The 11,852-nt window shown below is 48.4% G+C and overlaps 1 protein-coding gene across 1 annotated transcript; it reads right to left on the minus strand.

Annotated features, from left to right (window-relative positions):
- Window positions 1–3,438: 3,438 nt before the first annotated feature.
- LOC128830145 (uncharacterized) lies at window positions 3,439–7,277 on the minus strand. The gene is made up of 2 exons (XM_054015902.1): window positions 4,350–7,277; window positions 3,439–4,124 (listed from the first exon to the last, which is right to left on the minus strand). The coding sequence occupies exon 1, from the start codon at window positions 7,213–7,215 to the stop codon at window positions 6,256–6,258; it is 960 nt and encodes a 319-aa protein (XP_053871877.1). The 5' UTR covers window positions 7,216–7,277; the 3' UTR covers window positions 3,439–4,124; window positions 4,350–6,255.
- Window positions 7,278–11,852: the final 4,575 nt, after the last annotated feature.

The raw sequence follows: 11,852 nt of genomic DNA on the forward strand, positions 1-11,852 counted from the left end.
TATGTTACATGGCATATGTAGCATAAAACACATTCTAGTTATGTTATATATATACATTCATATGCATATTTCCATAAAGCCTTACCGGAGGTACCGTCACAATGCCAACCTAACCGCCGGTGTAGACTGTGCTAGGTCTAGCTAGACCTAGCTACCACCTCTTGGGGAGGTGGATTACCTATGCTGATGGAGAACCCCTGCAGTCAGTGTAGGTTGTGTCTACACTGAAGCACTACAGTGGTGCAGCTGCAACAGCGTTTTAAGTGTAGCTATATCCCCAGACTGTAAGCTCCTTGCGGCAAGAGCCATCTTCTAGTTCTGGGTTTGTATAGCACCCAGCATAATGCTGTCCTGGTCTATTACAAGGGCGCCTACAGTAATACAAGTAATTAATTATAATAATAATGTTGAAGGGTTTATTCAGAAATGCAGGAGACAGCATGCATCCTTTCAGCACCTGGGGAACCTTAGAAGAAAAATGCCACTTATTTTTAAAGTCTCACCACTTCACCTGCTTGTAAAAATAGATAAAAGAGTAATAAAATAAGATTAAATATAATAAAACAAGTAAAGAAGCAGGTGTTATTTTGCTTGCCTAGTGATACAAAGTCTAGGATTGCAGGTTTGCGTAATACGTTGTGTACTTACTTTAGGCCATCAGCCAAGCCCTTGAGAACGTGTTCAATGAATTATAGCTTGTTTTTATTGTACATCCAGAGAAACTCCTCTGGTTTCTTTGAAAAGCAAAGGATCCATATTATGTTGTCAGAAGGGGCTGAAAAATGGTGCCAAAGGCAGATAAATATCTGGAAAAGGTGATTAAAAAAATTCCACTAGCAGGACGAAATGGTGGGAAAGTGAGCATAGTGAGCAGAAAATAGGAGGCTGGTTTGAATTGACACAATCCAAGGTCAATATTTGTTTTGAAAACAAGTTAAAAGCTTTCTCGTTAATCTGTTTTCCTCTCCCATTGTTAGGTGTGATTCAGTTCAGGAATTCAGTCTCTCAGGGTTCTTGCCTTCGGTAACCAACTACCGACATTTTGATTTATTGGAAGGGAGAGATTTAAACAAAAGGCCATTACCACTGGAATGAATTCAGGGGAGAAAATTCTCTCTAAGTGGAGGCTGAATTCATTTCTGAAGTGAGTGGAGCCCCAGCATTAAAACCCTCCTCAAGCTTTGATCCCATCCCAGGCGATAACTACTTAAAATGTGCAGCTTTAAGGGGGAGGGGGTTGAGATTTTCAAAACTGTCTCGAGGATGTGCAGCTCCCATTGATTTTAATGGAATTTGGGCATCTCAGGTGGCTCTGATACTCTTGGTCTTTGTTTTCTCCCGGTTTTCATGGTTTTTGAACGTACTCTTCAGTCCAGTCAAAGGGAGGCGCGATATGCTCCATGGCCTTGGCTAAGTCAGTTACACTTTGGCTCTTTGCTTCTGGATCATGGCAATGATAATGCCTACAGCTCAAGGGGGCATTGGGAGGCTTAAAGGATTTTAGGACTTTCAAGACTATATAGCTGGAATGAGGGGAATTCACCTTTGTGAGGTAGAGGACCACAAAGTGTGGGCTATTTTCCACCAGTACTCCCAACTTACTGTCGAGAAGACAGAATAAAACTAGCCAGCCTGGTGGACATGATATATCTTGAGTTTAGCAAAGCTTTTGATACGGTCTCCCACAGTATTCTTCCCAGCAACTTAAAGAAGTATGGACTGGATGAATGGACTATAAGGTGGATAGAAAGCTAGCTACATTGTCGGGCTCAATGGGTGGTGATCAATGGCTCAAAGTCTAGTTGGCAGCCGGTATCAAGCGGAGTGCCCCAGGGGTCAGTCCTGGGGCCGGTTTTGTTCAACATCTTCATTAATGATCTGGATGATGGGATGGATTGTGCCCCAGCAAATTCGCGGATGACACTAAGCTGGGGGGAGGTAGATATGCTGGAGGCTTGGGATAGGGTCCAGAGTGACCTAGACAGATTGGAGGATTGGGTCATAAGAATTCTGATGAGGTTGTTGCCAGCACAGGTGTGCTCGAGGACAGCAACAGTGAGTTCGTTGCCCGGTGTGCTTCGCGCCAATAAACACACCAGGGGGAGAAGCAAACAAAGTTTATTTGGGATCCCAAAGCGGTGCAAAGAGACTGGCAAGTCTCAAATCAAGCACATTAACAGGAACAGTTTTTCTTCTTTTATACATTTTGCAGTTAAGCCTCACCCCCCTCCCCTTTCCCCTCTAGCCCTCCCTTTCTCCCCCCCCCCCCCCATTCCTCCCTCTACCCCTCCCGTCCCTGGTAATAGTTAAGTCATTCTTGGCAGCTATAAACCTAGCTTGTTAGTAACTTCTTTAAACCGTTATCTTGTCCTTTTTCCCTTCAGCCAGAAACATGCAGCCTCATTATTACCGCTTGAGCAGGGGGTTGCACACAGATAACTGGTTGCTTACATATTCCAATTGCACCTGGCTTTTGAGGTTGATTAGAGTTTAAACATGGAAGGATAGAGTTTGGTTCACTTAGGCCTAGTGCAGGAAGGCTTCATTGACACTTTGTGGCCTTCCACCCTCCCGAGTTACCTAGGGTGAGGCCTAGTGACGTCAACAACTCCCTCCTTTGAGAATACTCAACAAGCTTTTGGCTGAGTTTTCTCATATTCTGTGGACAAGATATGATTAAGTGCTATGAAGCTGGGGTTTTCAATTAGAGGGTATGCCGGGATTTTTGAGGAGCGGGGGGCACAAAGCTTACGGAGGAGCATTTTAAAACAAGCAATTAGGAGGAGGGTGACCAGGCACAATACCACACCAGTGAGGAGAAGACGCACAAGGCCACCCCCCAGTCCTCCTAGGTTGGGCAACCAACTTCAAAGGGAATCGAAAACTGTGGGTTTCCTTTCCTGGGCCTTCCACTGCTTGAAAGCCTGTTTGGCCGACAGGACGTGCTTGTTAATGTCCTGTGAGTTTTCCGGGACATAAGTACAACATTCATTCCCAATAAGGGCACACACCCCGCCCTGGGAGGCTAAAACATAATCTAAGGCCTGTCTGTTTTACAGGGACAGCAACCTGAGCTGGTATAGCTCTGAGTTAAGGCTTTTCTCTATGGCCAAGGTTTCATTGGTGATCTTGGTGAGAAACACAGAGAGCCTATGATAAAATTGGGTTAGCCGTTCCACCCCATAGGATGGGAGGAGGATCATACCCAACCTGTCTCCTTCCTTAATGGGCTCTGAGGTGGCATACAAAGATTTACGCTGCCTGGAGCGGCCAGGGGTTGTCCCTTAATGCATACTGGGATTCAATGGTACAGTTTTGTCACAAGGGGATACCCAAGGTATTTCTTCCCCTACTGAACCATCCCCAACAGATATCTGACCAATTTTGGGGGACCACCCTCCAGGGTAACCCTGCTGCGTGGTGCAGGATTTGGGAGCATACTCAGCAGTTAGAGAGGTTAAACTCTTGGGCAAAGCAAACCTTCAAGGACTCATATGTGTTTGTTTCCAAGTTAGTAGGGATCCCTTTCCATCCCACATGTGCCTGGGGGAAACGGGAGGTAACGAAAGGAGTGTCCCTATGGCAAAGAGTACTACTGTGGCAGACCCTGGACCTGAACTCATGCTGGGCAGGTGACCCTAGGGCCTAACAATTACAATTCCCCAAATACCCACAAAATATCAATTACCAATAGTAGGCAGATTAAAAACAAAAGGACCAGGCCACCAGGTTAGGCCGGCCCTGTGAGAGTAAACACAACCAACGCTTAGAGTTTTCACGGGGAGTGCGCTGCGACTGTCCAAAGAGACCACAGGGCATTTCCAGCAGGCCTTATTGTCTTTTGAATAACAGTTTAAGTCCCAGGTCATCGCTGGTAGTCCTTTTCCGTAGGCTGGACGGTCCACCGTTCAGGAGCGGGCACTGCCTTCAGACGGGAGTGATGAATCCAGTTCTTGTGTCCCTCGACCTTTGCTGCTGTGTGGGAGACCAGCAGGATGGTGTGGGGTCCCTTCCACTTCTCTTGGAGAGGCTCGTCCTTCCAGGTCCGAACGAGAATGGAATCACCAGGTTGCAGGGAGTGGACAGGGGCATTCAGCGGGAGAGGCTGCAAATCTCTGGTATACCTGTGGAGAGAACAAAGAACAGCAGACAGAGAGCACGTGTACTGAGATAAAAAGCCACACCCCATTTCCCACTCCCCTGCCAGAACCGGTGTACCGTTCATAGGCCATGCCCTTCCAAACAATCTCAAAGGGACTGAGCCCTAACCTGCCCTTAGGGAGAGCGCGAATGCAGAGCAAAACAAGGGATAAGGCATCAGGCCACTTAAGGGAAGCCTCTTGGCAGACCTTTGAGAGGTGCCGCTTAAGTGTCTGATTTGTGCATTCCACTACTCCACTGGCCTGCGGTCGCCATGGAGTGTGGAGCTTCCAGGGGATTTGCAGGGCATCCGATATCTTCTGAACAACTTGGGATGTAAAGTGTGTTCCATTGTCAGATTCCATCCACTGGGGGAGTCCGAAGCGGGGAATGATCTCCTTGACAAATTTCAGAGCCACCGTCTTGGCAGTGTTGTTATGGCGTGAGAAGGCTTCAGGCCATCCGCTGAATCGATCCACCAAGACGAAAAGGTATTTGAATCCTTGGGTCCGGGAGAACTCAGTAAAGTCTATTTGCCAAACCAGGCCTGGGGTAGGTTCCAGAGTGGCTGGTGGCACTGACACTCCAGCTCGAGGGTTGTTCTTTTGGCAGACTAGACATTCAGCCTGTACCTGGGAGGCCAGGGGTCTAAGAGCCTCCCTGCCAGCGTATAATTCTTTGTTTCTTCACCAGGGTCAGTTCTTAATGTCTTTTGTAGTCAGGAATTCCTGGACTTTGTGATTTCAGTGAAGCAAGTGTTCCTTCTTCTCTTTTCCTGAAACAGTGTGGTTCAGTATCATACAGGGGAGAGGTTACTAGCACATCACCCTGTCTTTAAATAGGCTTATCATCAGTCGGAGAGTCCTCCCGAGGTGGAGGGGTCTTTTTACAGTGAGAAGCCTGGGTCCAGGTGGGCAGTCCTTGGTACTTCACAGCGGTGTTGGTGGTGAACAGGACTTGGAAAGGGCCTTTCCAGTGTGGAGCCAAAGCAGTTTTTCGTTGATGGACTTTACGTAGACTCAGTCTCCTTGTTTCAATGAATGGCAGGGCTGCTAGGGTCTTTGGGTAGCACTTCTTTTATCTGTGAGAAAAGAAACCTAACACATTTCATTAATGCCTGACAGTGTTTTGCAGATTTTATAGTTGCTTGGGCCCATTCAGCCCCCCCCCCCCCCTTTTTTCTTGGCTGCCGGCCAAGTCTTAGGTCTGGGCAGTGTCCTTGGATGGTGCCAGCATCTTATCTTTGGACTGAGCTTGCTAGCTATATTTTTTCCCTCAGTTAACTCGTTCTGTTCTTTTTCCTTCTCTCCTTCTTGGCTTCTTTTAACTTACAAAGGAAACTTCCACTCTTCACTCATACACCTTTTCCCAACAATGAACACATACACGTTGCCATTATGCACCCTTCCAGTAAAATAACTTCTATACAGAGCTTTGGAGCAACAAACCAGGACGAGCACACCCACTTTTGAGGAGTCCAACAAAGTTCAGGAGGCTCACAGTGGCTTTAAGGCAAGGGGTGAGACCCACAGCAGCAATTAACAAATCATCCACATATTGCAGGAGGAGGACCCTGTCCTCATTGTCCCACTCCTCCAAGTCTCTGGCCAGGGCCTGGCCAAAAAGGGTGAGGGAATTTTTAAATCCCTGGGCCAACACTGTCCAGCAAAGCTGCTTTTTAACCCTCCTTTTGTCTTCCCACTGGCTCCACTCTGGGGCTTGCATGGCTGAGGGCTCAGTTGCAAGAGTCATTATCCAGGCATTCTCTGGGGGTAAGGTGAGGGTTATTTCATCTTGGGTGAAATGCAGGGTGGCTCCTAAGCGACAAAGCAGGTCCCGTCCTAGTAGAAGCGTTGGACAATCAGGGAGGTAAACCAGTCTGTGAGATAGAGTTCTGTTTCCCAAAGCACATTCCGCTGGGGCATATACTGGGCACTTGGTTCCTTTCCCTGTAGCACCCACCACAGTGAGGGACTCTGACACAGGCAGCTGCAGGGGTTGGTTTATGGCGGTTTGTGCAGCTCCAGAGTCTATTAAAAAGTCTATGTCCGAATATCCCACCTTCATGTTTACTCGGGGTTCCGGGGGCAGGATAGTCCGTCTCCCCTGACACTTCTATTCTTGATCCTCCGCTGCCATCATAGGGGTACCTTCTCTTTCGGGGCACTCATTTTTCCAATGTCCCTCCTTTCGGCATCTGGCACACTGGTTGCGACCCAGACGCCTTTCCTGTGAGCCAGGGCGCCCACGTCCTCTTATTCCCCGGCCCCTTCCACCTTCCTGGAATTTTCCCCTGCCACCGGCCTGTACTGCTGTGACCATCATTTTCGCTTGCCTCTTTTCCTTTTCTTTAGACACAACCTGATCATGCTCCACCTCAGACAGCAGGGTCCGCATAAGGACATTACAATCATTCCCGTCAGGCTTACAACTAGCCAGGCACCCTTCAAAGACCGAGATAAACTTGCTTGGGTTCGTAGAGAATTCCCCTGCCTGTGCCTTAAAGGCTGCTAGGTCCACCGGGTTAAAAGGCACATGGGTGTAAACCTGCATAGTAGTGGCCTGATTCCTATCTGAGCCATGTCTGGACACCACGGTCTCAGTGATCAACGGATAAAATTCCACCGAGGGGGCAATCTCTGGGACCTGAGACACCTTGTCTTTATATGGTGGGGGTGTGATAGCCGAAGGGGACACCGGACCTGCCATTACAGCTGTGGGGGGGTTCTGGGGACTAACAATAGTTACTACCGAACCTGTCGGAATCAAATTACACTTTTGCAAAATATCTAACCTATCTCTTAACAACATAAACAACTGTACATACATATGTTCATTCCATTTACCCGTTTGCTGACAAAACAGAAGTAATTGAAGGATCGTGTTATAATTAAGTGATCCTTCCTGTGGCCACCTTTCCTGGTCCTCTAGCTGATATTGAGGCCAGTCTACTGTACAGAACCTTTTCAGTTTACTTTTAATCAACGGATCAGATCCAAACACTTTCCAATTCACCAGAATGCATTCCAAGGGTGTACACCTTACCCTGCCTGCCATACTCTGTCCCTGCCCCATAGGGAGACACTGGGCGTCCCCAGGTCATAACAGGTAGACACTGGGCGTCCCCAGGTCAAGACAGATAAAGTCCCCACTGGACTGTTCCTACCTTATCCAAGGGTCCGGTTCTGCACCGTCGCCCTATCCATGGGACCGGTTCCCCACCGTCGCCCGCAGCTGCTTCTCCACTACTCGAGCGCGTTGCACCGTTGTGCCCTCCGGGGTCGACCAAACCACGTCTTCGCCGAGGCCTCCGGTAAAGTCACCGGTGCGCGCTGGGCGTCGGTCGTCGCCGCAATCTGTCGACCTCCGAGAGGGGTCCGGGCAAGGCTAAATTTCAGCCTCGAGCCCCACGTTGGGCGCCAAAACTGTTGCCAGCACAGGTGTGCTCGAGGACAGCAACAGTGAGTTCGTTGCCCGGTGTGCTTCGCGCCAATAAACACACCAGGGGGAGAAGCAAACAAAGTTTATTTGGGATCCCAAAGCGGTGCAAGGAGACTGGCAAGTCTCAAATCAAGCACATTAACAGGAACAGTTTTTCTTCTTTTATACATTTTGCAGTTAAGCCTCACCCCCCTCCCCTTTCCCCTCTAGCCCTCCCTTTCTCCCCCCCCCCCATTCCTCCCTCTACCCCTCCCGTCCCTGGTAATAGTTAAGTCATTCTTGGCAGCTATAAACCTAGCTTGTTAGTAACTTCTTTAAACCGTTATCTTGTCCTTTTTCCCTTCAGCCAGAAACATGCAGCCTCATTATTACCGCTTGAGCAGGGGGTTGCACACAGATAACTGGTTGCTTACATATTCCAATTGCACCTGGCTTTTGAGGTTGATTAGAGTTTAAACATGGAAGGATAGAGTTTGGTTCACTTAGGCCTAGTGCAGGAAGGCTTCATTGACACTTTGTGGCCTTCCACCCTCCCGAGTTACCTAGGGTGAGGCCTAGTGACGTCAACAAGGTTCAACAAGGACAAGTGCAGAGTCCTGCACTTAGGATGGAAGAATCCCATGCACCACTACAGGCTGGGAACTGACTGGCTAAGCAGCAGTTCTGCAGAAAAGGACCTGGGGATTACAGTGAATGCGAAGCTGGATATGAGTCAGCAGTGTGCCCTTGTTGCCAAGAAGACTAATGGCATATTGGGCTGCATTAGTAGAAGCATTGCTAGCAGATGGAGGGAAGTGATTATTCCCCTCTATTCGACACTGGTGAAGCCACATCTGGAGTATTGCATCCAATTTTGGGCCCCCCCACTACCGATAGAATGTGGACAAATTGAGAGTCCAGCGGAAGGCAACAAAAATGATCAGGGAGCTGGGGCACATGACTTATGAGGAGAGGCTGAGGGAACTGGGCTTATTTAGTCTGCAGAAGAGAAAAGCGAGGGGCGATTTGATAGAAGCCTTCAACTACCTGAAGGGCGGTTCCAAAGAGGATGGATCTAGACTGTTCTCAGTGGTACCAGATGACAGAACAAGGAGCAATGGTCTCAAGTTGCAGTGGGGGAAGTCCAGGTTGGATATTAGGAAACACTATTTCACTAGGAGGGTGGTGAAGCACTGGAATGGGTTACCTAGGGAGGTGGTGGAATCTCCTTCCTTAGAGCTTTTTAAATCCCGGTTTGACAAAGCCCTGGCTGGGATGATTTAGTTGGGGTTGGGGTTGGTCCTGCTTTGAGCAGGGGGTTGGACTAGATGACCTCCTGAGGTCTCTTCCAACCCTGATATTCTATGATTCTATGACAGGTTTCAGAGTAGCAACCGTGTTAGTCTGTATCCGCAAAAAGAACAGGAGTGCTTGTGGCACCTTAGAGACTAACAAATTTATTTGAGCATAAGCTTTCATGGGCTACAGCCCACTTCTTCGGATGCATAGAATGTAACATATATTGAGGAGATATATATACACATACAGAGAGCATGAAAAGGCCAATTAAGTAAGAGAAAAAAAACTTTTGAAGTGATAATCAAGATAGCCCAGTACAGACAGTTTGATAAGAAGTTTGATAAGAAGTGTGAGAATACTTATATGTGGAGATGGATTCAACATTGAATCTATCATTGAATCTAAGTATTCTCACACTTCTTATCAAACTGTCTGTACTGGGCTATCTTGATTATCACTTCAAAAGTTTTTTTTCTCTTACTTAATTGGCCTCTCAGAGTTGGTAAGACAACTCCCACCTTTTCATGCTCTCTGTATGTGCAGAGCTCAGGTTGCGCAGTGGTGGCTTGTGCCCTTCCAAAATGTGGAGCGTGAGTAAACTTAAAAACGTCTGAAAACCAGGAAATACAAAGTTAAGGTGTATGCCACCCTTGCAATGTAACCTTAACTCTGCCCCCCCGGAGCTGGCAATAGCCACTGGGAATGGTTCAGTAAGAGGGATGCAAAACTTAAACTACCAAGGGAAGTGGTGGATTCTTGTCTCTCTTGATGTCTTCAAATCAAGACCAGATGCCTTTCTGGAAGATGCTTTAATCATAATAAGTTATTAGGCTCAATATGGGAGCACCTGGGTGAAATTCTTTGGCCTGCGATATACAGAAGATCCCTGACATAAAATCTATGACTCTACTACATGTAGAAATGAGGAAGGACTAAGAGAACATGCCGTGGTTTGTGGTGTTCTACAGATTTGAATTCTAGCATTTGTTTGCATGCACTCCGGCTATGTTGGCCGTGTGAAGAGTAGCTGTGCTGAATGGTGGAGGGATTACTTGGAGCAGCTGGACACAGATGTGACTGCGACTGAGAGGTGCATGTGTACCTTGAGAGATCAAGTATGCCTCATTCTGTAGGTTGTGTATGTAGAGATCTACCAGGGTATCTTCTTGTCATGGGGATTGTCAGCAGCCTGGTGGCAGACATGACGGTGGTCTCCGGGGCTTAGTGAGGGGTAGGTGAAGGCAATGCTTCAGAAGGAATCCCCAGGGCAAGGTGAAGAGGTGTGTCATGAATCATTTGTGGTAGAGCGCCCCCTTTGGGCAACATGGGAAGCGTGCACACGAGTCCAATGAAACCCTGCAACACCTGCAGGGATGAGAGAGTCTTTCTATCAGGCCAGTGCTTAATTCTCCAGCTGAGGCCTCTCAGTTTTCTCATCCCCTCTCAGGGTCCCAGCTGAAATCACAGAACAGCCCACAGTCAGCAAGCGGGGCTAAGCAAAAGAAAAGAAAAACCTGTAAGCAGCTCCCTCCAGGCTATGGGCCTCTCTTACTTCAGAGGGGGCCATCTGAGTACCACTGTCCACTTCAGAGCCCACTGGGGTTCTCGTGCACGTCTCAGTCCTTTCCCCCCCTTCAGCTCAGGGGTTCTGCACCCGCCTTCTGCCAGGGCAGGAGGGCTGCAGGCTGTCAGTTCTCTCTCCAGGGCTGGAGAAGCTCCACAATGTTACCCCCCATCTCAGCGGAGTTCCCTCTTTTTAACTCCTCCTCCAGTCCTGGCATGATTTGCCAGTATGGCGGGGCGGGACCACTCCAGCCCAAATCAGCTCCTTAACCCCTTCCATGCTACTGCAGGGTTTATATGACCATGTCGCAGGGTGGTGGCATTTAGCAAGGCTGGGGTGTTTGTGTGGAGTAGGCTTGGGGTTGAGTGTAGGTAGCTTCTGTGTGTGACACCTGACCTAAGCCCGAGCTCTGCCTTAGCGAAGAGAAGGTGTTAGACTTTGTCCTACAGTGCCCATGGTGCTGAATGCCCAAGTATTCTACAGCGTCTGGAAGTGGAGACTCCAGTATGTGCGTTACTGGAGTGCTGGGGCATTGCTCAAAGAGGACTGAGCTAAGGTTGCATTGTGGAGGTGAAATGCATCTTAACTTCCTATTTCCTGGCTTTCAGAAGTTTACTTTTAGCCACTCCACATTTTGGAAGGGCCCGAGATACCACAGGGCAACCTTATCTCTGATTAACAAAGTTCTGGGGCATCCAATACCCTTCATAGCAACAACCATGATTTCTGAACTCGGTTGTTCAGAGAACGCACTCAAATACTGCAGCGTCGCTCCATAACCAGTGGCTGGGGGGTGCGAAAGGGTTGTCCTCTTTCTTTTAAAACCCAAGAGCAACCGTTGCATATTGTTCCCAGCCAGCAAACCCCACCCCCGACTCTCCCCATAAAACCAAACCAAACCCTGAGACCCAAACCCCAAGATTTTGAGATCTGGAATCTGTGACTGTAAAGACTCAAGTTTGGTTGTTTGCCACCCACTGCATCTTCCTTACCCAGGACAATCCACATTCTAGTGGTCACCCTGTTGTTACAGGGAAGGAAAAGTTTGGGCCTTCGACATCAGCTGTGTGTTCATATTCAGATTTCACCAGCTTCTCAACAGGTGGAAATCCCATAGCTCCCCTGACTTCAGCAGAGCCATGCTGATTTGCACCAACTAAGGATCTGGCCCAGGGTGAACAATCCGGTGCCTCCATATAAAATATGCAGCTCTGCTGCGTTGCTTCTCGCGGTTTGTTTGGAAAGGCAGCGTGAGAACATGCCCCTTTTCAACTTTATTATTATCGATATTACGATAGCATCTAGCAGTCCCAACAAGGGCAGAACTAGCTATTCTGCTGGCCAGGGCAGCAAACATTTTTGGCATCCTTCTGGCCACACAGTAGAGAGGGGGGGAAATAGCCCAAGTGGCACAGCAGTCCAAAGCTCC

This window comes from Malaclemys terrapin, chromosome 1, assembly GCF_027887155.1.
Source record: "Malaclemys terrapin pileata isolate rMalTer1 chromosome 1, rMalTer1.hap1, whole genome shotgun sequence".
In the NCBI taxonomy this organism is placed as follows: domain Eukaryota; kingdom Metazoa; phylum Chordata; order Testudines; family Emydidae; genus Malaclemys; species Malaclemys terrapin.